This window comes from Euleptes europaea, chromosome 14 (assembly GCF_029931775.1).
Source record: "Euleptes europaea isolate rEulEur1 chromosome 14, rEulEur1.hap1, whole genome shotgun sequence".
Lineage (NCBI taxonomy): Eukaryota > Metazoa > Chordata > Lepidosauria > Squamata > Sphaerodactylidae > Euleptes > Euleptes europaea.
The window spans coordinates 44,052,930-44,077,358 of record NC_079325.1 but is presented as its reverse complement, the minus strand read 5'-3'; the positions used below and the strand labels follow the sequence as shown (position 1 = coordinate 44,077,358).

The following is a 24,429-nucleotide window of genomic DNA, read 5'->3' as shown; positions in this document are numbered from 1 at the left end:
ACCTTTAATTTTGCTGGCCAAGTGCTCCTTGCATTGGATGATCTGGTCCATATCTGTGCGGATGGTGCTTTGCATCCTGGGACGCTGATGCTCACATGATGTCACAGCTGCGTCATAACTGGCTTTCGTCTGGTCATAGACCATCCTATACACAGCATCGGAGATCTATGGAAGGGGGAAGAATGGGGAATGCAGAGAGAAAAAGGGAATGTTTCTCTGTCAAACAGGGAGAGAATCACCATTCCAGACCTATGTTTCAGCCGCAAGACTGCAGTGAAAAACAATACACGTGGCTTGCAACTCAGGAGGGAATACACAAGAGAGCTAAAGCTAGTCATTCTAAGCGGCATATCAAAATGGTCATGCAACCTTAAGTTCATACCAACAATCTACATTCTGCACCAAGAAAATCTCAGTTCTGTGACCTGTACATAAATTATGCACATGTGTACAATTTCTTGTGGTTTTACTAGTCAAGGGGAAAGACAAAGAACTACGCCAAACTCTATCCTCACTGGAAATCTTATTCACCTGCTTCTCCCACCACCACTAGGGTTGCTAGCTCTTTGTTAGGAAATACCTGGAGATTTTGGGGGTAGTGCCTGAAGAGGGCAGGGTTTGGGGAGGGACTTAAACAGGGTATAATGCCATAGAGTTCACCTTCCAAAGTGGCAATTTTCTCCAGGTGAACTGATCTCTGTCGCCTGGGGATCAGTTGTAATAGTGAGAGATGTCCAGCCACAACCTGGAGGTTGGCAACCCAAACCACCACCAGTCAACAGCTTTCTAAATTCCAGCAAGAATTACCCACACAAATGTCAACCCTATTTTCACATGAGGACTATGAACATCTTTTAAAAGAAAGCAGATATGGGAGACGTCACATGTCATCAGTGTAGATTCCAACAAGGAGGTTATACCAGAAACATAGCAGAGACAAAAAGCAATGATTGGTACAAGGGATCAGAATTTAAAATTTGATCATTGAAATACTCCTACGAGTTTAGCACCAGCTTCTTCAGGGAGATCTTTCTCTGTTCAAGCATCCAATGCAAGCAATAAAACAATTATGAATTATGGGAATAGGCTTCATAGCTGTTTTATTGCTTGCATGGGATGCCTGAGCAGAGAAAGATTCCCCCCAAAGAAGCACATGCAAAATGCACAGGAGTAGAATCAGAAACTCATCGAGTTGGAAGGGACCACCAGGGTCATCTAGTCCAACCCCTGCACAATGCAGGAAATTCACAACTATTTCCCCCACACACACCCCAGTGACCCCTACTTCATGCCCAGAAGATGGCCAAGATGCCCTCATGAACTGCCTAAGGTCATAGAATCAGCCTTGCTGACAGATGGCCATCTAGCCTCTGCTTAAAACCCTCCAGGGAAGGAGCACTTACCACCTCCTGAGGAAGCCTGTTCCACTGAAGAACCTCTCTGTTAGAAAATTCTTCCTAATGTCTACACGGAAACTCTTTTGATTTAATTTCAACCCTTTGGTTCTGGTCCAACCTTCTGGGGCAACAGAAACAACTCGGCACCATCCTCTATATGACAGCCCTTCAAGTATTTGAAGATGGTTATCATATCACCTCTCAGTCTTCTCCTCTCCAGGCTAAACATACCCAGCTCCTTCAACCTTTCCTCATAGGACTTCGTCTCCAGACCCCTCACTTTAATAATTAAATTTTAAATTCTATTCCCTGGCACCAATCGTTGCTTTTTGTCTCTGCTTTGTTTCGGTGCAGCCCCCCTTTTTCCTGCTTATACCAGAACTTGACAAGTTTTCGCTCTGCCGCTCCTACGGTTTCACCTGGACTCTACAGAAGCGTAGGCTGCAAATTAGAGGTCAACCGTAACATTCCGCAACAAGCTGTTGCAAATTTGCAGAAAAAAATCTTAATACGACCTAAGGTTCTCCAACTGGTATTATGTTCATTGGACTCTAACAAACCCGAGTTCTGTCATGGCTTACGGTCATGGCAAAACTTCAGCTGAGCCAAAGGATAGCTAGAAATCTATACCTACTCCCCACTCAACCCTTGGTCTGCTCCCCAGCAATGTTGGGTCTCAAGAATTTAACCAACAATATTCCCCATTATTTTCACACTCTGGACATCCCACCCCTCCGTACAGCCTTCTCTCTCGCTAGGCTTAATGCCTTTCCTTCAAGGATGCTATATGGAAGGTATCAACAAATACCAATCCAGGAAAGGACTTGACCCTGTGATACCAATTCCCTGGACTCAATTGATCATATTCTGTTGGTCTGCCCTCTACATGAAACACCCCGTGGGAAATGGTTAAAAAATTGGCTTCTTTCCAAATATCACCTATCTACCCAAGCAAAACGTCAATTTTTATTAAATGATTCCGATCCCAAGATTACTGTAGATGTTGCCAATTTTCTAGTGGATGTGATGAAAGTTCAAAAAGCCCAAAGTTTGTAATTTCTATTTTTGGAATTAACTGGCCTATGTTCTTATCTTAATGACTGCATATTTTATGTACCTTCTGTAACAACTATAATATTACTTATGTCATTAAAGGTTTTTCATTCTTTCATTCATTCATTCATCTATACCTGATGCAGCAAATCTGCCCGCCTGCTAAAGTAAAGCATGAATACAGCTTTGCTTGCGAGCAAAGATCTGTAATCCACCAGAGATCTGCGAAGGGCTGAGGAAGGTCATTGTGGAGTTGGAGACATGGTAATGTCCACACAGAAAACCAACCCAGGGGGCGGGCTCTCAATTCCTAGATGGTAATATGAATCCAGGAAGCTGCCCCATAAAGAGTCAAGTTACATGTCCGGCTAGTCCACCAATGTCCATTCAGCAGCACCAGTGCTCTGAGGTCTCTCCCAAGCCAGGCCCCCGTAAATCTGTTCACTTGAGATGTTAGGAACTGAACCTTGGCTGGATACATGCGCTCCACCCACTGGATCGAACCTCTCCACCAAAAGGCAAACATTTAAAAGAGATTTTCTGCAGAGCTATTTTTAAAAGTAACTCTCATGGAAAGAGCTCCATTTGTTTTCCAAATAAGCTCCTGCCCGAGCTTGAGGTTCTGTGCCAGAATTATCTTCGGGAGGGCTAAAAATGTTTTCAATAAGCATCGTCTCTGGGAGGGGCAGGTCACGCCAAAATGGGTCAGCCCTGTACCCCGACATGCTGGCACTGTGGAATCTGGCAGGCCGGAGAGAGATGGATTGTTTGCACTGCAGTGACAGCCGAGCTTCAAGAATAAAAGATGGCTTTGTACAATCCAGTCCTCTGGGTAACATGGGATTAAGGAGGGCGTGACTCAGAGTTGTATTAGTCAGCAAGACAACCAAATCAAAAGCAGTCACAATTCTGTGCCAAGGAAAGCCATATCTGAACATCCAGACTATGCCAATTAACACCACCCACAGATTCTGCATAATTGATCCCGCTTTGCCTAACCATGGGAGAAGAAGAGTTGGTTTTTATATGCCGACTTTCTCTACCCTTTAAGGAGAATCAAACTGGCTTACAATCACCTTCCCTTCCTCTCCCCACAACAGACACCTTGTGAGGTAGGTGGGGCTGAGAGAGTACAAAGAGAACTGTGACTAGCCCAAGGTCACCCAGCATGTGCAGCCCACCCTTACCTGGATCCAAACTCTGTGCCTCTCCTGGGCTTTGCCCTTCAGGCGAGGACCAATCATGTTTTTTAGCTCAGGCAGGATTTCCTCCATCACCAAGTTGCTCAAGACCTAGAGGGACAAGTTACACTATTTTAGCAGGCTCACAACCCACAAGTACCCTTCCACTCTACCCAATCTTCCCTTTCCCTGTTGTTTTTCTTGCCGGCCAATTGATTCCTTATTGGTCCCTCTTCCCCCACATTAGAACAAGATGGCTTGCCCCAAAAGACACTGAGCCAAGCGGGCTTGCTGATCAAAGCTGCCTCTTGCAAAGAGAGGGTCTTTTCGCATTTACAGTTGGTAACTTAAAATACAAACAAACACACAGGGGCTGTAATTTAAACGGAGCAAGAGGGAGAAGGTCGTCTCACTGACACTGAATCACTTGAGAGCCAGTGTAGTGGTTAAGAGTGGTGATTTGGAGGGGTGGACTCTGATCTGGAGAACCAGGTTGGTTTCCCCCGCTCCTCCACACGAAGCTTGCTGGGTGACCTTGGGCCAGTCACAGTTTTCTCCATACTCTCTCAGCCCCACCTACCTCACAGGGTGTCTGTTGGGGGGAGGGAAAGTGATTGTAAGCTGGTTTGACTCTCCCTTAAGTGGTAGCGAAAGTTGGCATATAAAAACCAACTCTCCTCCTCCTCTTCTTCTTCTTGAAGAAGATGATGATGAAAAATAAGATGATGAAGAAGAAGATGAAGAATTGGTTTTCATACCCCGATTTTCTCTGCCTTTAAGGAGTCTCAAATCGGCTTACAATCACCTTCCTTTCCTCTCCTCACAACAGACATCATGTACGGTAGGTGGGGCTGAGAGAGTTCAGTGAAAACTGTGACTAGCCCAAGGTCACCCAACAGGCTTCATATGGAAGAGTGGGAAACCAACCCAGTTCACCAGATTAAGAGTCCACCGCTCCTAACCACTACACCACGCTGGCTCTCTACACCAGCAGGGCTCTTCTTATGTCCTCATAGCCAAACACCACATTCTGATTTTTGTATGTCATGGTCCTGAGCCAAATCAGGCCCCTGTGCGCTTTAAATATGTCTTTCCCCACAGCTGCTGTGTGATCTACGAGCAATACAAGTCCGTTACTCGTTTTGTTTATGGTTTGCTTGCCAACTTGCGTTTCTGACTCTTCCTTCCCAGGTCTTCCACTCCAAGGGCTCCCTCCTAGCCTCACCTGTCCTTCGTTGCCACAGAGCATATCCCAGGTTCCATACTGGTCCTTGGCCTGGCGGTACATGCGGACGGCATCCGTGAATGCAGGCGCTTCTACTTTGGAGTCCTCTGGGATCCCTGGAAGAGACAAACAGGCGGACTGAATATACTTGGGGGAAGAAGAGAACTGGGATTTAATTCAGACTGCCAGAACCTCTGGCCAATCAGACTTTTCCATCATGAATGGGGAGATGGGGTGCTAAAAGATAAGGTTCCACCTGCACGTTTCTGCTGCTCCCAACTCAAGGCTCTTCTGCATCACGACCCCTGGTGGATGTGCACACACGAAGGAGGAGGAGGAGAGCTGGTTTTTATATGCCAACTTTCTCGACCGCTTAAGGAAGAATCAATCCGGCTTACAATCACCTTCTCTTCCCCTCAACAGACACCTGTGAGGTAGGTGGGGCTGAGAGAGTGTGACTAGCCCAAGGTACCCAGCTGGTTTCACGTGGAGGAGTGGGAAATCAAACACGGTTCTCCAGATTAAAGTTCACTGCTCCAAACCACTGCTCTTAACCACTACACCACACTGGCTCAGAGTGGCTCAGCCACTGACACAGACAAACTGTGGACTGGCCACAGCAACAAACGCAACAGAAAGAGCTTCGGAGAGCAGAGCCGTGGGCAAACCCATATGATGAGCTGGCACGCGCGCTGCAAAATGCACAACTGCCACGCGGCACGTTCGGAACCAGCTCCAAGCCACCGGTGCAGTAGAGCAAAGAATTTGCAGCATAACGCGGCGCGGTGCAGGCAAGAGTTAATGCAAGGCTAGAATTTGGCCACTGCCTGCCTGGCTCAGGAAGGTCGGCTTAAACCCACCAAGGAGCCATCTGGAAGCGCAAGCTGCCGGAAGTGAGGTCTGAAAAGGAAATTGCCACATTTTGGGGGCTGGGAGGGGGAGAGAAAGGGACTAAAAATAATAAGACCGGATGAATCACAGACAACACAGGATTGCTAAAATGTGAACACCCCCCCATAGGGAGGAAGGAGCCACGCTTTGTGCCCAAGATTCCCTCCGAGTGATTCACAGGAAGAGCGGATCCCAAAGAAGGGAAAGGGCTGGAAGCTCCGGGAATGCAGAGAGAGATTTCTGCAGGCGGCTTCCTCTTCTGGGGGAGGGGTGAGCCAGGCTACTGCCAGGTCCCGCAGGGGAGCCGGGGAGGAGACCAGGTTGCGACAGCAAGATTTACCGCAGTGGCGTGACCCGCTCTGCGTAACTCCTTTCACGTCAGGAGAACCACGAGGCACTGACCTTTCCGGCTTTGTTTTGCACAACCCAACAATCCAAACCCAGAGTTGGCAGCAAGCGCCATGGAACTGGAAAATCAAGGAGGGGAGGTAGGCAAAGAACACTCTTTCCTTTGAGAGTGGGGCCATACTGCCACCATGCTTCTCGGCAAGAGAGAAAAATACACACACACACAGGCTACTAACTTGAAGAATGCAGGAAGGAGCTTGAGGTTCGCCTATGGGCAAAGAGATGCCAGAGGCACCGGAGAGAGCAGATCTCTCTCTCTTCCTCAAGAAGAAGGAATAACTCAGAATGTGACCAGGAATCTCAGGTTACAATACTATTGCCGGCCAAGCCAACTGTCAGGCTGGCTCCAGATGTTGCAATTGAAGTGTGAATGTGTGATGGATGAAATTAGATGCAGAATCTTCCTTGAATCCTTCCCCCCCTGCCCCCCCCCCCTTAATCCATCCATCATCCCTTCTTCCAGCTTCAAGGCTCTGGGTGATCAATGGAAGGTGTGTAGGAGAGGAAAAAAACTTAACAGTGTTTCTTTGGGAAACTGCTCCTGTTTTGGCAGAGGGGAAATGTGGGTATCCAATGTTGGATCGGCTCCAAAACCCACATGCCCATTTCTTTGCCCTAAAGTGGCAGCACGTTACACACCACAGCACGTACCGAGCTCCCAGCTGAAGTCTCTTTTCAAGCATTTTTTGGGGTGAAAAACATTCTAGAGCCATCCCAGTGAAATCCCACACAAGGTCCCCCCACCAAAAAGCAACTGGAAGAAGAGGCCAGACAGAAAACACCCAAAGAGAAACACCACCTTCCTGACAAGATACCTTCTCACAGGGAGGGAGATTTCTGACCCATTTCCAACACGGAACGTTCCACTAGCCTCCTGAGATGGTACAGTCCCACCAAAGCAGGTGCCTATGGCAGACTTCTCTCAGCAGCCCCTACAGGACCTCAGTGCAGAATGATCAACATCCCCCTCACATGAAGACATGAAGGTGCCTTATACTGAATCAAACCCTTGGACCATCAAAATCAGTATTGTCTACTAAGACCAGCAGCGGCTCTGCAGGGTCTCAGGTCGAGGTCTTTCACATCACCTCCTTGACTGGTCCCTTTAACTGGAGATGCCGGGGATTGAACCTGGAACCTTCTGCATGCCAAGCAGATGCTCTACCACTGAGCCACAGCCCCTCCCCATGAATAAGTAACTAAGGAGAAGAAGTAGAATACATGAACACATGAAGCTGCCTTATACTGAATCCGACCCTTGGTCCGTCAAAGCCAGTATTGTCTACTCAAGACTGACAGTATTTCTCCAGCATCTCAGGTAGAGGTCTCTCACATCACCTACTTGCCTAGTCCCTTTAACTGGAGATGACGGGGATTGAACCTGGGACCTTCTGCATGCCAAGCAGATGCTCCACCACTGAGCCATGGCCCCTCCCCACTCAAATGGGCTGGAAAGCTGCTCCAGCCAAGAAGCTGGAAAGCCACCGCAGATTAGGTGCAGGACTATCTGTCCTGCTTAGGTCACCTGTACCCAGGCATTTCACTTCGGGGAAAAATCAAACGAGATGCTAGCTCTCAAAGCTGAAGGCATGGAGTTCGGGCCACTCAGTTCTCGACGAGGTGGCAAGGAGGCAGCCAGGAGTGCCCGCACTTTTGGACGGCTCGGCTCTGCCAAGCCTTTTGCCGCCCGGCCTGCCTTCCTCCAATCAGCGTTGCCCCCCTTGTTTAAACTGGCCTGTTCCCAGCGGTTTCCTGGCCAAGTGGGGGCCGAAGCTTAGTAGACAGACCGTAGCTGCGGAGTTTTCACTCGGGTCTGTCTGTTTGATATTTAAAGTGCCCTGTCTCACTGCTGTGTGGGGAAGTGGTAGAGAAAGCTGGCATATAAAAACCAACACTTCTTCTTCATCCAGGGCAAGGCACCCAAATCTCTCTTGCAGCCAACGCCCAAGGAAGGCAAGACAAGGCAGACCAACCCTGGAATCAGCCTCATCAGTCTCACACACCTGACGTTTGACCTCCGTTATGCAACAGCCAGCCTAGTGCCAGGCTCCTACAGGAAAGTGGCAAGGCGCCACCTCAGCCAAGCGTTTCATTAACCATGGCAAAGATAGGAATTAAAAGGGGGGAGGGCACTGAAGAGGAAAGACCCAAATGCTACAGCTGGGGGGCGGGGGACAACAGGCCAAATACTGTCAGGAGGGTGGAAGGCTCTGCCCAGCTGGAGGTGGGAAAGAAATTCCAGAAGAAGGTCCCACACATCCAGGGACAGAGGAGGGAGGCAGGTGGCCTTTTTCATAGTGAGCTGTTTTAATGCTCCCCCACCAGCATTCCTCGCAGGGCCAGGATCAGGAAACCGGCCAAGGGTGATACGGAGCAGGAGGAGTGGGAAGAAGGAGAAGAAGGAAGAAGAGAGAACGAGGGAGAAGGAGAAGAAGAGAGTTGGCTTTTATATACTGACTTTCTCTACCACTTAAGGAAGAATCAAACCAGCTTACAGTCACCTTCCCTTCCCCTCCCCACAACAGACACCCTGTGAGGTAGGTGGGGCTGAGAGAGTTCAGAGAGAATTGTGAGTAGCCCAAGGTTACCCAGTTGGCTTCATGTGGAGGAGTGAGGAATCAAACCCGGCTCTCCAGATTAGAGTCCACTGCTTCAAACCACAGCTCTTAAGCAATACACCACGCTGGCTCTCCCCTGCACACACAAATGCCCCCTCATCCAAGGAATGCTCCCCCCAGGCATGGCATAAGGCCCAACCTGTAGTAAGGTTTCCTGCCACCTGAGCAGGTTCCAAGGCCATCAAAGTCAGGGGGAGGTTGAACAACCAGAGGCGGTGAAAGAGAAGGCGGCCATTGGGAAGAGGGCCTGACAGTTTGGATTAAACTGGAAGCTCAAATTTGGGGAAGCAGAGGAACCTGGTGCAGGGAAAGAAGCAGACAGTGCAGGGAGATTCTTCAGATGGTTCAGCGGCATCTTGGAGCACATGCAAAACAAAAGAAGGACGAGGAGACAAGGAAGGGGACCCAAGGCTAAAAGGAGATGCTCCAAAGCCCACACCAAAGGCCAGTCACATAAGACACCTAGCCTTTCTCATGCATGGAGCCTGTGGTGGCCACTTTGTGGATTAAAATGGTTATATTCTCACAGCCACCATGTGAGGTGGGGTAGTCCAAGAGAGAGATCACCCAGAGAAATTCATGGCTCGGTAGAAGTTTGAATCAAGCATGGTGTAGTGGTTAAGAGAGGTGAACTCTAATCAGGAGAGCCAGGTTTGATTCTTTGCTCCTCCACATGCGTGGCGGACTCTAATCTGGAGAACTGGGTTTGATTCACCGCTCCTCCACATAGGTACGAACCAGGACATTTACAGGTGCGTGAAAAAAACTGAATTTGAAATAACAGCAACTCTATTAATTGCAAACATTTTGGTAATATGAAGGGTACAATTTATGGAAATAGGCTGCCAAGGGGTGTCCAAGTGAAAAAAGCTTGGAAACCACTTATCTAATCCACAAGGTATGCAATGATAATGCTTTCTGAATTAGGGCAAGAATGGGAAAAACAATCATTAGGCAAATACAGGAAAAAACTTTTACAGGTTTCGTAAATTATAACCAGAACATTCCGACTTTTTTTCAAGAGGCTGGAAAGAAGCTATCAGATTCCAGGTTGAGCTCAAAGGTGTGTGTGTTAAGTGCCGTCAAGTCGCTTCCGACTCATGGTGACCCTATGAATCAGTGTCCTTCAAAATGTCTTATCCTTAACAGCCTTGCTCAGATCTTGCAAACTGAGAGCCGTGGCTTCCTTTATAGCAGTGATGGCGAATCTTTTAGAGACCGAGTGCCCATACTGCAATCCAAAACCCACTTATTTATTGCAAAGTGCCAACACGGCAATTTAACCTGAATACTGAGGTTTTTGTTTAGAAAAAAACAACTCGCGCTTGCTGCACCACCAGGCACTAAACACTGGGGAGCGATGGAGAACCCGGCTCAGCTGGAGAGCAGCGGGAAGTTCACCAGTTTTCATCCCTCGCCCCCCCCTCCAAGTCTCCTCTGAAGAGACTGGAATAAAATCGGGAGGGGGGGAGAAGGATAGGGAAGCCAGGGGGGTTTCAGTGCCCCCCCCCCAATTAACAAGGGTCTTTCCCGAGCCCTCGGCTGGAAACCGCAAAGTTTGGAGGAAAGTTTCCCCGGCTCTCGGCGGCCGCTTCAGGAGTGAGCAGCACACGCGGAAAGCAGAAAAGAAGGAGGCAAACTTACCGCGCCGGCTCAGCCCGCTCCCGGAGAAGGAACCGGACGAGGGGGATGGCCCCCCTACTCTGCCCACAACAGGAGACGCAACAACAGGTCCCGCTGGATGCGCCCGGATCGGCCTCCCCACCCAAAATGCCCCAAACCCTGCAGCCGGTGCAGGGAGGAACAATAGGCGCGCCGTCCTCCTCCGCTCACAGTCCCGGCTTCGTCGGCCTCCAGGAGCTGCTGATCGGGAGAACGAGAAGCCGCCCTTCCAACTCTGGGCCGGGAAGGAGAAGGCGCCGTGTCCAGTCCGGAGACGGCCGCGCTGCGCTCCTGTGCCGGCTTCTCCGCCTCGCGCCTTTGGAGTGCAGCAGCAGCGCCCTTCCTTCCCTTGCTCCAGCAGCCGGTGCCCGAGGTGAGCCATCCCCTCTGCGCAGCACTGAACTCAGGCGAACTCTGTGCTGGGGCGATGGCGCACGTGCCCAGAGAGGGCTCTGAGTGTCCCTCTGGCACACGTGCCATAGGTTCGCCACCACTGCTTTATAGAGTCAAGCCACCTCTTGTAGGGTCTTCCTCTTTTCCTGCTGCCTTCAACTTTTTCTAGCATTATTGTCTTTTCCAGTAACTCTCTTCTTCTCATAATGTGACCAAAGTACGACAGCCTCAGTTTAGTCATTTTAGCTTCTAGAGTCAGTTCAGGCTTAATTTGATCTAAAGCCCACTGATTTGTGTGCTTTTTTTGGCAGGCCATGGTATCCGTAACACTCTCCTCCAAGACCACATTTCAAAGGAATCTGCTTTCTTCCAATCAGCTATGAGCTCGAATATGCCATTTAAATTACAAAAATCCCACTTGCCCCTGACTAGTCTCCCTATGATACAACTTAGTTTTTGCTATTCTCACAGCCACCACATTAAAAGAGGTTAGGACAAATCACCTTCACCTGGGGGGGCAGGGGGACACCTTCTCACAACACAGAACTAATGGAATTCACTGCCACAAGTTATGAGGACAATCATTACGCCAGATGACTTAGAAGGGGATTAGACAAATCCATGGAGGGGAATTCCCTTGATGGCTAAGTGGAACCTCCAGAGGCTGTATACCTCCAAACTCCATTTATGGAGGGGAGGGGCAGTAACCACAGGGGGTACTGGAGGGGAGGGTCTGTGGCTCAGTGGTAGAGCATGTGCCTGACATGCAGAAGGTCCCAGGTTCAATCCCTGGCATCTCCAGTTAAAGGGACTAGGCAAGTAGGTGATGTGAGTAGAGCCACTGCTGGTCTGAGCAGACAATACTGACTTTGATGGACCAAGGGTCTGATTCAGTATAAGGCAGCTTCATGTGTTTATGTGTACTGTTGCCTTCCTCTCTAGTTTGTGGGCTTCCCCAAGGCATCTGTGGTTGGCCACTCTAGGAGACAGGACGTTGGACTTTGTGAGCCTTAGGTATGATCCAGATGGGCTTCTCTCATATTCCAGGATGCCCTGCATCCTCTGAGGCCGCGCAACAGGAGTTACAAATGCCTGTCTAGTCCGGCGAAGACGGCATCCTGCTTGCTGTTTCCCCCCAGCCAATTTATCACCACAGAGATGGAGGGTAACTCAAGACCCATAGGGCATTATTCGCAGCCCTCAATCTTTCGGATTTTGCCACATCTGCTGACCTGGAGAGCCAGCGTGGTGTAGTGGTTGAGAGCGGTGGACTCTGATCTGAAGAACCGGGTTTGGTTCCCCACTCCTCCACATGAGCGGTGGAGGCTAATTTGGTGAACTGGATTTGTTTCCCCACTCCATCACATGAAGCCAGCTGGATGACCTTGGGCTAGTCACAGCTCTCTTAGAGCTCAGCCCCACCTACCTCACAGGGTGTCTGTTGTGGGGAGGGGGAGAGAAGGTGATTGTAAGCCAGTTTGATTCATCCTTAAGTGGTAGAGAAAGTCAGCATATAAAAACCAACTCTTCTTCTTGCCCAACCCTGGTCACCATCTGGTTCAGAGCAATTCAGGCCAGGATTGCCCCCCCTCCCTGGGTATCTGGCACCACTTGCTGAACTAACAGGCTCAATCCTTGGCACAGATTATATTGGCGAAACGTTAATTTCACTTTTGTGCCACCTTTAAACCATCAGAGGTGAATGATGCAAACCACTGGCAAAGAAAACCCCAGGGGTGTGACCGGAAGACATTCCATGCCCAAAGAGTAATTGTTTTGGCCATTGCCCGGCGTTCTTTTAAACCGGTTCCTTAAAATAAGCAGCTGGTTGTTTAAACACAAACACACATCCAACTTAGGAGGCAGCCATGGGAAAAAACCCTGCTCACTTCACCTGCTGCTTAACTCCCACCCCTAGCCCGTAAGAATTCTCAACTTGTTGCATCAAATATCGGGGGTTACCGCACTTTGTATTCCCAGCGATGTATTAAGAGTTTGAAAATGTTATAAAAAACATCGCTTTAAAAGGGTTTTTGGATACCACAGCTAATAAATGGTTGGAAGACATCTTCACAGCTAAAGGGGCCAAACAAAGTGCGAACAGTATTTTTTATAACGTTTTCAAACTCTTAATACATCGGTGGGAATACATAGAAAGTGTGAACAGTATTTTTTATAACATTTTAAAACTCTTAATACATCGCTGGGAATACAAGTGCGGTAACCCCCATTGTTTCTATAAGATTAAAAAAAAAAAAAAGCAGCTGGACCTCACTGTAGCTGGCAAAAAGTAACTCTATGCCCATCGCAAGCAGAGGCTCTTCTCACACGGTATCATGAGCCACGAAGAGACTGAAGCATAAAAAAAAAAAATCTAAAGGCCAACTTCTAAAACAGAGGCAGCATTGTGTAGGGGTTAGAGCCATGGACTGAATGGGGAAGTCCCAAGTTTGAATCCCCACTTTAGACATAAAATTCATGTAATGACTTTGGGCCAGATTGTTTCAAAGGATGGTGCATCTCGGAACCAGGGGTACATGCCTCCAGACTTGGAGGAAAAGGAGGAGGAGGAGTTGGTTTTTATATGCCGACTTTCTCTACCTTTTAAGGAGAATCAAACCGGCTTACATTCACTTTCCCTTCCTCTCCCCACAACAGACACTTTGTGAGGTAAGTGGGGCTGAGAGAGTTCTGAGAGAAATGTGACTACCCCAAGGTTACCCAGCAGGCTTCATGTGTAGGAGTGGGGGAATCAAACCCAATTCTCCAGCTGAGAGACCACCTCTGTTAACCACTACATCAAACTGGCTCTCCAGAAAGTTTGTGGCGGAGGAGAGATTTGAACCAGGGACCTCCCAGATCCCAGCCTGCCTTTATAACCACTACACCATACCAGTTCCCTAGATTTTATGCCCAAGAGTGGGACAGGATGGATGCACAGCACACATGGTGAGTGCAGAATGAAGAGTTCGTTGTGGGCTCTTTTGCATTTTTGTCCAAAGGTTTAAGGTAAGCATCCCCCTCCCTCTAGGTGGAATTCCAGAGATGTCTCATATGGAGGCTCCCACAATACACAGATGGCCCCTTAACACAGACAAGGGAGAGCAAACGGAAGTGGGAGGGGCTGTGGCTCAGTGGTAGAGCCTCTGCTTGGCAGGCAGAAGGTCCCAGGTTCAATCCCCAACATCTCCAGTTAAAGGGACTAGATAAGTAGGTGATGTGAAAGACCTCTGCCTGAGACCCTGGAGAGCCGCTGCCCTGGAGAGGAGACAATTGCTGACTTTGATGGACCCAGGGTCTGATTCAGTATAAGGCAGCTTCGTGTGTTCAAGTGCTAAAGCAGGGGTGTCAAACATAAGGCCTGCGGGCCGGATCAAGCCCCTTGAGAGCTCTCATCTGGCCTGCGAACCAGCCAACCCCCCAGTCTCAATCTGGGCTGGCGAAGCAAGACCTGGCCCGGCATTTAGATCACATCCAGCTTTCGTAACAACTGAGTTCTACACCCCTGTGCTCCAGCCTGCGCAAAGAGAAGTCTCCACGCCGCACGTACCATTGTTGCAGTGGCGCACACAGTCCTGGAAGACGGCCCGCCACTTCTCATGTTCCTTGCCAGTCATCACACAGAAGTAGTAGTGCCGGGCATAAGGGTGCCAGAGGATGAGGGGAAACTGGGTGGGGCACTTCAGCACGGTGGCATTGCCAGATCTGGGCGCAGGACCTGGAGAAGAATGACAAAAAATGTAAGCGGCGGGAGGTGAAAAAAAATAACTCTGCCATGATTCCAAGCACTTTCTTCGCATTTTCAAAACATATCCTGCAATTCAGACTATTCCGGAAAAGGCTGCAAAACAAAACTTCACTACAGCACCAAAGCATCCCCTCCGCAGAGGCTGCCTGCCGTCTCTCAAACGCTCTACTGCTTTGGCCTCGCATCATTCCACAGCCAGTCAGTGGCTACTTCTGTGGCATCTTGGCATCGTCTCACCTGATGTTAAGATCAGCAGGATTACTCAGCCTCCAAAGAGGCTAGCAGTCGCATCTCTGCATGTCACTGCTTTAGGAAACCAGCTGAGGTCAGCAACTCATGCAGCAATGCAATAGGCAGCCGACTTAAAGGGGAACCAATTCTGCCATACCGAAGAATCAGGTGGAATCAACCCAATAACTCTCAAGGTAACATGGCTGCCAGCCCTCAAAAGAGGCTGCCTGATGCTTCACTGCATGAGTCACTGCTCTGGGCTTGCGCAATTAGGAGACACCATCCAGACATATACATTTCCATCAAGTCAACATTAAAGCAATTTAGCCATATGTCCCTCACACAAAAAAAGGGAAAACCAAACAAAACTTTGAAAGGCCTGCAGCCAAGGGTGCAAGAGACACAGCACCATTGTGTACTGACAAGTTGCTGGCTTGTTTCTACAAGAAGAGAGTCAAAGAGTCGTCTGCCACGTGCCAGGAGTCATGCAGATGTGCAAGCCATCTGAATTTTGCTATCGGTGGCAAGTTTCCAGAAGACGAAAGAAAGGAGCAGGAACATCTGGAAAGCTTATGGTCAGAGAGAGACATACATTGCAATAAGAGTGGGTGAGGGAGCTTTGTTCAAGGTTAGGGGGAAGGGCCGTAGCTCAGTGGTAGAGCATCTGCTTGGCATGCAGAAGATCCCAGGTTCAATCCCCGGCATCTCCAGTTAAAGGGACAAGGCAAGTAGGTGATGTGAAAGACCTCTGCCTGATACCCGCTGCCGGTCTGAGTAGACAATACTGACTTTGATGGACCAAGGGTCTGATTCAGTAGAAGGCAGCTTCATGTGTTCATGTGAACCTGGAACCTTCTGCATGCAAAACAGATGCTCTAGCCTTGAACCGGGGCCCTCTCCCCTTCATCATCAGGATTCCTCTTTTTTGGCAGGGCAAGTAGCTAACCACCCCAATTGTTCAGGGGAGGGGCTGTGGCTCAGTTTGTAGAGCATCTGTTTGGCATGCAGAGGGTCCCAGGTTCAACCCCTGGCATTTCCAGTTAAAGGGACTAGGCAAGTAGGTGATGTGAAAGACCTCTGCCTGAGACCCTGGAGAGCCACTGCCAGTCTGAGTAGACAATACTGACTTTGATGGACCAAGGGTCTGATTCAGTATAAAGCAGCTTCATGTGTTCAAGGCTGCCAGATTGCGACTCACACAGACATGGTATAAGTGGTGTTGGGGGGTGGGGGGTAGGGATGAAGGACATAAGAAGTTATATCAATACAATCATACATAGGCAGAACCCTAGACTAGGCAGACTTCTGGCCTGACCCAGCCTTTTTCCACATGAGGAGACAGCAGCTTCCTGAAAGACATGCAAACATCCACAAGAGAGGGAGATCCCTTCTGCACCCAAGACAGCAGCTGATAATCACATGAACACATGAAGCTGCCTTATACTGAATCAGACCCTTGGTCCATCGAAGTCAGTATTGTCTACTCAGACCTGCAGTGGCTCTCCAGGGTCTCAGGCAGGGGTCTTTCACATCACCTCCTACCTGACCCTTTCAACTGGAGATGCCTAGGATTGGACCTGGGACCTTCTGCATGACAAGCAGATGCTCTACCACTTAGCTACAGCCCCTCCCCTATCCAGAAGTGTGCTTTGCCACATGGACCAAGCTTTGGGTCAGGGTCAACAGCAGCATCATGGGCCAGATGCCCCGACCTTTAACTATCACCCCAATCTGCCCCTCTCCCCCTTGCTCCCCACAAAGCACCCTTCTTTATTTTTATTACTGCTACGGTCTTTGACCAGTAAGATGCATATTCCCATCTATAAAACATTCAAGTGAGGAAGAAAATAGGTTTTGATAGGGCAACAACAGAAGACTAATTCGTGATAATATTAAGACCGTTTTATCACTTGTAAAATTCCACTGACAATGGAGTCTATAAATAAATCTATAAAAGCTAGAATAAGAATAAAATACAGTAAAAATATTAATATAAAATTAGAGAGTTAAATGCATTTAGCATTTTTTTCCATTGTACTTGCAGCGAACTATATATACGAAAGCACAGAACTTAGCAATGTGGCCTGTGAATTTTCATCGGATAGGAGTTTTTCGAGTCAAATTTTTTCAGAACGAACTGGGATTTTCTTTGGTAGAGAGTAAATAACCTCCATTCGCATTCCGTTGCAAAAAGGACAACGGAAAAACACATGTTCTCGGGTCTCTACTTCCCCAAGTGTAAAAGGTAAAGGTCCCCTGTGCAAGCACTGGGTCATTCTTGACCCATGGGGTGATGTCACATCTCAACATTTTCTAGGCAGACTATGCTTATGGGGTGGTTTGCCAGTGCCTTCCCCAGTCATTTTCCCTTTACCCCCAGCAAGCTGGGAACTCATTTTACCGACCTTGGAAGGATGGAAGGCTGAGTCAACCTTGAGCCAGCTACCTGAAACCAACTTCCATCGGGATCGAACTCAGGTCGTGAGCAGAGCTTTGGACTGCCGTACTGCAGGTTACCACTCTGCGCCATGGGGCTCCTTAGTTACATGAACCCTTTCTCTCCGGGAAGTGGATCTTTTTGTACCTACCTTCTAAGACTGCTGAAGGCAAGGTGGAGCATCTGGATAGGGTAAATCCTTTTCTGTATCTTTTAAAGCACCCTTCGACTGGTTGGTCCAGCCAAATGGCCGCAACCACTTTCCATCTCAGGGCACTCCTCCTGAAGAGGAAATCTCACTTCAAGTGGGAACTATACTCTGGTTTCTCTTCAGATCGTATAAATCTTTCGCCTTTTACTTCAAGTGGGAACTCAATGTTCCTGGCCAGATTATCTCCGACAAGATCTTTTCACTTCTAGCTCCTGATTATATGGGGCAGGAGTGGGGAGAAATGCCCTCACCCAGCCTCTGCACTCACACTGCCGACACAGATTTGCATCGAAACTTGTTGAGGCACCAAGAGCTGTTGGGCTGAGCCCTTTCTTCCCAAAACTGTGGTTTTAACAGCTTCACTCTGGAGGTGACCACACTTGTATTCCCAGCGATGTATTAAGAGTTTGAAAATGTTATAAAAAATACTGTTCGCACTTTCTATGTATTCCCACCGACCCCCTTCCCCAAAAGCCCCTAGCCTAGTGTGGGTCTCAGGCCTGAAGGAGGGCAATAGCTATCCTCCCCATCAGCACTGCTCTGCACCAGTCCAAAAATCTGCTTCCGGAGAACCAAATGCAAAAAAAAACGTTCATTTGGATTGTGGGAGGGGCTGTGGCTCAGTGGTAGAGCATCTGCTTGGCATGCAGAAGATCCCAGGTTCAATCCCCGGCATCTTCAGTTTAAGGGTCTAGGCATGTAGGCGATGTGAAAGACCTCTTCCTGAGATTCTGGAGAGCCGCTGCCGGTCTGAGTAGACAATACTTTGATGGCAACTTCATGTGTTCATGAGATGCTGAGAAAAGGAAAGCCTTTAGAGGAAGCCAATAAACCAACTTTCCCCAGAAAAGAAAGAAATCTGGATTCTGCTTTCATAGCAGGAGGTTTGCTCTGCTAACGTCTGCCTGGAAAGAAGGTATTTTCAGCAATTGCTTTATGGCAGCTTTGCGGTAGCTGGACAGCCAATCCAAGGTGCATTCCTGGATGTAGCCAGTTGACCACAATCATCTGAAGGACTCAGGAGTGTACTCACCTGGCAGGTTATTGTTGATCAGTTCCAGATATTGCTCCACGGAGGTGAGAACTTTGTAGCCAGCACTGTTGACTAGAATTCGGGGCTGCAGCCCCCTCTCGTAGGCCTGGAGAAGAGGAAAAAGTCCACGTGTTGCTTCATGATTCTACTGTCTCCAAAAGAACAATTCACACCAACAACAGTAGCCAAGGGAAAGGGCCATTTATAGCTGTTGGAAGCCTTCAAACTGCTGAGCGGAGGGGGAGGACGCAGGCCTCAGGTTCTCTGTTGCAACGAAATCTGGGCCTTGCACAAAACCTCCCTGTATTTTGCATTTACCACCCGAATTAACACCCACCTTCCTTCCAAGGAGCTTCTAGTGACTCCCATCATTCCACTGATCACCTAGCTCAAAAGATCACAACTGACAGCAGCTCTTCTACAGACAGACAAGATGTCTTCCTCAGCCTTACTGCCTATCACCCTTTGAACTGGAGATGTCAGGGATTGAATGTGGGACGCAGGGCTGGCCTGGCCACGAGGAAAACGTAGGTGATTGCCCTAGGGCACCAGATTTTGAGGGGTGCAAAAAAGGCTAGAGGAGCATCTTCTATTGGAATGAAGTGAAGCTTAGAATTATCTGGCTTCTAGAACTAACCCTGCCCTTCTATAGGGCACATGATGGAACATGGAGGACTTTCCAAGAGCATAAAAAGATAAAGGTAGTCTCCTGTGCAAGCACTGGGTCATTACTGACTCATGGGGTGATGTCACATCCAGACATTTACTAGGCACACTATGTTTATGAGGTGGTTTGCCATTGCCTTCCCCAGTCGTCTGCACTTCACCCCCAGCAAGCTGCGTACTCATTTTACCGACCTCAGAAGGATGGAAGGCTGAGTCAACATTGAGCCGGCTACCTGAAACTGACTTCTGTTGGGATCAAACTCAGGTTGTGAGCATAGCTTTTGACTGCCCTACTGCGGCTTACCACTCTGCGCCATGGGGCACAGCTTTTCAAGAGCATACCAATGTTTAGTTTTTAAAGTGTTCATTTTGAATGCCCATTAAGTAAAATATTCATCCTAAATTTTCCCTTTCCTCTCTATTGAATGGGGAGATGCCATCGTTTGCCTAGGGTACCAGAAAACCTTGGGCTGGTCCTGCTGGGACCGTATACACCACTACAGAATTTGTGGGCACCAGCCTTCAAAAATGGGTACATTGACAGAAAAAAAAATCAAGCCAGACGCTACAGCCTACCAGCCCCTTCCATCCTGGGCTGCCAGCCAGGCCAAATGACCACACTGGAGATATTCGAAGCAAACTTCTCCCCAAGTATGCACTCCAAGTGCTACTCACTTGCAGGAGGACCTCTTTGAACAGTTATCATTGGAGGACTCTTTGGAAACACATGAGAACTCAACAAGCACTCAAGTACCATATCTACTGGGCACCTGATAAGACGGCACCTCTTGGCACAAAGGTTCTCTCCTCTTTCCACCAGCAAGCAGAATGTGCCTTGTGTCAGTGAGGATAAGGTGGCTCACCAGTTTGTTTTCATAGAGCACCAGCCCGTAATTGTGTGGCACGACACTGTAGCGGTTTCTCCACTTCTTGTTTTCTTCTATGTACTGGAAAAGATTTCCCGAGAAGATGGTGCGATCCTCCAGTGGAACCTGGTAATAATAATAATAACAACAACTTATTGCAGTCATAGACCAGAAAATATCATATTACATTTCTATGCTACATTTCCAAAACCTAAAAACTTGCATAGCAAAAACTGCTAACAAAACAGATAAAATACAGATAAAATACTAATTAAACCAAACATAACAGTATAAAACTTGGAGCAGTATTTCTATATTTATTACAATTCCTTATCCTTTCCAGCAACCCCTATCTTGCTCTGTGCTTTTACAACACAAGCACAAAATTTGGCCACTTGTTTCGAGATTGTGGGATTTTCGCGAATTAATAACTTTTCCAGCCATACCCACTCCAAACTTTCTGTAAATTTAGTTATTATAGGATAAAGAAGCTGGAACGTGGTAAGGGAGGGGAATACACAGAGGATGCTCTGAGCAAAGAGAAACACAGGCATGGCAAGAAGAATCCAAGATAGCTTTTAGGCAGAATGTATCACTCAACAGGACTGTAACTCTGTCAATCAAATGAATTCAAAGCCTGCTGGCTTGAAAACAGCAACCTCCATTAATAGGATAGAATTGACCAAACTTGCATGAGAGGATTTTGACTGAATCTTTATAGCCCGGGCCACAAACTTTGCTAATTGTAGTGTTGCTTATTTATCTCTGTCTGCAGGTAATGTCACCAGTTTGTTCTGGTCTGACCTCCCTGAGCATCGTGATAAAATAATCCCACAAACCTCCTGCCGGTGGCAAAGAGGGACCTGGCAACCCTAACGGCAGGCCCAAGCCATAGTGTGAAACCCCATTTTCAGCCACAGCTTCCAACTTTTGAGTTCGCCAGTCAAGCACAAATACTGGTTTGTCAATCCAGATATTATGACAAATATACCAAACCAGAGCAGGGGATGAATGAGCTGGGCATTATTCCAGACATTATACCAAATCACATTATACCAAATCACAGTCAAGCTTCCTTGGTGCAGGGGCTGAATTCTGAGAAAACTGGAGGTTGTATTTGGGGTCAACGTTACTTACTACAGCGGCTCACACACTTCTACCTTATAGTGCTGTCACAAGGATGCACATATAGGCCCCCAAGCACTTGAAAAGTTCTGTATAACGAGTGTCATAGTTCTGTGTGTGTGTGTGTGTGTGTGTGTGTGTGTGTGTGTGTGTGTGTGTGTGTGTTAAGTGCCGTCAAGTCGCTTTCGACTCATGGCGACCCTATGAATGAAAGTCCTCCAAAATGTCCTATCTTTGACAGTCTTGCTCAGATCTTGCAAATTGAAGGATGTGGCTTCCTTTATTGAGTCAATCCATCTCTTGTTGGGTCTTCCTCTTTTCCTGCTGCCCTCCACTTTTCCTAGCATGACTGCCTTTTCCAGTGACTCTTGTCGTCTCATGACGTGACCAAAATACGATAGCCGCAGTTTAGTCATTTTAGCTTCTAGGGTCAGTTCAGGGGTGATTTGTTTTTTTGGCAGTCCACGGTATCCGTAACACTCTCCTCCAACACCACATTTCAAAGGAATATATTTTCTTCCTATCAGCTTTCTTCACTGTCCAGCTTTCACACCCATACATAGTAATAGGGAATACCATGGCATGAATTAATCTAGTCTTGGTGGCCAGTGACACATCCTTACACTTCAAAATATAGTTCTAGCCACCATCAAAATCCCACAGTACTGAATTAAGTGAAGGCTGGGGTCATTTGTCATAATTCTGCCACCCACTGATTTCAGCAGATGATACCACGATTACACATTTAGGTTGCACCAGAATTAACTGCCTCCTGATCTTTATTTCAAACCAGTTATCTTTTGTTAAAGTGGTCTTTAGCAATTCTGGAAGTCTCTGCCCAAGCCTCCAAGACAGCCAGCGTGGTGTCGTGGTTTGATTCCCTGCTCCTCCACATGAGCTGTGGATTCTAACCTGGAGAGCCGGGTTGGTTTCCCCACTCCTACACATGAAGTCTGCTGGGTGACCTTGGGCTAATCACAGTTCTCTCAGAACTTTCTCAGCCTCACCTATCTTACAAGGTATCTGGTGTGGGGAGAGGAAAGGAAGGCGATTGTAAGCCAGTTTGAGACTCCTTAAATGTAGAGAAAAGTAGGTTTTAAAAATCAACCCTTCTTCTTTTCCCCATGAGTCAAAAGAATTCACTTCCTGGGCTGGCTTGTGTGAGCAGGAAGCCTAAAAAGGAACAAACTCACCCACCCCACTCACATTACGAAGAACATGAGTATCAATCCTGAGCCACATTGTCCAAAATAGACGTTGGCCAGTGGACACCCTTCTGTTCCTCCCAGTTTCCCTTTTCATGCATGTGCAAGTTTTCGGTTTTTTTTTTTTTTCCTTCCTAAAAAGAAGAACTGTCCATTTATAATGCTAGTTGTGTGCTTGCACAGAAAGCAAACCAGAGCTGCAGATGAATGAGCTGAGCACTCAGATGCTGTACATCTTTTAAAAATACAATTTTTTAAATAAATATATAGAGAACAGAAAAAAAGGAAAGAACAGAAACCATATCACAACCGCAATTACAATTACATCAAAGGGGGAAAAATAAGAAAAGGTATACACATAGAGCCCATACCTGATTAGGGTTGCCAACCTCCAGGTACTAGCTGGAGATCTGTTATTACAACTGATCTTCAGTCGATAGAGATCAGTTCCTCCAGAGAAAATGGCTGCTTTGGCAATTGGACTCTATGGCATTGAAGTCCCTCCCTTTCCCAAACCCCGCCCTCTTTAGGCTCTGCCCCAAAAACCTCCCACCGGTGGCGAAGAGGGACCTGGCAACCCTGTTCCTGAAAGGGGGAGCAAGCTCCTTAGGAGCCAGCATGACCTCACGCCAGCGTAGGTGCCATGGAATAGGGTTCCCAGGGCTGGAGCTGCCTTTAGGCAGCTACCACAGCCCTTTTGCCCCAGGAACGCCCCCTTGAGTGGCGGGCTGCGTCAACGTTTTAGGTGGCACAGCCTCGCTGTTCACTATGAGGCATTTTCACCTTTATTTTATTTTTTAAAGAGCTTTTCTTCCCTCCACGGATCCACCTCCCCCTTCAGGTATGGGCTGCCCATATATTAAACAATGATATAATATGCAATAAACAATATATGATAATAGCAACAAATATGGGCAGTAAATTGTGATATTATGAGCATTAAATGGTGATTATCATAATAATAGATCTCAGCATACATCATAAGCTACCCTGTGCAATACATGATAAACACGAAAATAATGTTAGACAACATTATAAGATGAAATGGAATAAAATAAAATAGGTGAAAGAAAAAAAATTGCAGTGGCAATTTCTATTATAATTTTCTAAAAATACTTCCCAAATATTGAAAATTTAGTTCACATATTATTACTATGTATCCATGATATATTTAAACGTTTTTCCCCTTTTAGCACTTTTTCAGTATATCAAGAGGATTATTAGTAAATCATATCTATAATTTCAACAACCTCATTCTCTGTTCCCCTCTCTTTAAGAAAAATATAAGTGGTATGCTTTCCATTTATCTTGAAATTTTTGACTAATTTTTTAGTCCATAGGTAATTACGTATACCTTCTTCCAAATCTGCTGTTTCTAATTTTATTACTCTTTGATCTGGGTTTTTAATCCAATCCATCATCCAAACCAGGCCAGCTGCTAGATAATATAATTTAATATTAGATACAGCTAGCTCTTCTCTCTTTTTTCTCATCTTGTAAAGCTTTAAATCTAATTCTTGGCTTTTTGCCATTCCATATGAACTTATTTATCTATTTCTGCCATTCCCTCAAGGTTTTTTCTTGTCTATAGATTGATAACATCTGGAATGGAAAAATTAGTTTTGGCAATATCTATTTTTATTGTAGAAATTCTTCCAGCCATGAGATTGTTAGTTTAGACCATCTCCGGAGGTCCTCCTGTATCTTCGCCCACTTTGTAATTGTCTTTAAATAGTGTGTCACACATGAACACACATGAAGCTGCCTTATACTGAATCAGGCCTTTGGTCCATCAAAGTCAGTATTGTCTACTCAGACCGGCAGCAGCTCTCCAGGGTCTCAGGCAGGGGTCTTTCACATCACCTACTTGCCTAGTCCCTTTAACTGGAGATGCCGGGGATTGAACCTAGGACCTTCTGCATGCCAAGCAGATGCTCTACCACTGAGCCATTACCCCTCCCCTTGAGCCGCGACCCCTCCCCTTTTGTCTGGTGGTTTTGTCTGGTCGTTTTTGCTCCCAGATATTTAACAGAATTTGACATTACAGTGCATTCTGTAGTCCTTCAGATATCTTTCTCT

The 24,429-nt window shown here is 47.4% G+C and overlaps 1 protein-coding gene across 1 annotated transcript in view; it reads right to left on the bottom strand.

Annotated features, from left to right (window-relative positions):
- The window catches only part of NIBAN2 (niban apoptosis regulator 2), a 100,915-nt gene that overhangs the window by 12,037 nt on the left and 64,449 nt on the right, over nt 1-24,429 (bottom strand). Inside the window, exons 3-8 of the mRNA XM_056860469.1 lie at nt 20,018-20,146; nt 18,489-18,594; nt 14,379-14,546; nt 4,857-4,972; nt 3,638-3,742; nt 3-165 (exon numbers count right to left, since the gene is read on the bottom strand). Of these exons, the coding sequence (XP_056716447.1) occupies nt 3-165; nt 3,638-3,742; nt 4,857-4,972; nt 14,379-14,546; nt 18,489-18,594; nt 20,018-20,146 (787 nt within the window). The remainder of the gene's footprint in view (nt 1-2; nt 166-3,637; nt 3,743-4,856; nt 4,973-14,378; nt 14,547-18,488; nt 18,595-20,017; nt 20,147-24,429) is intronic.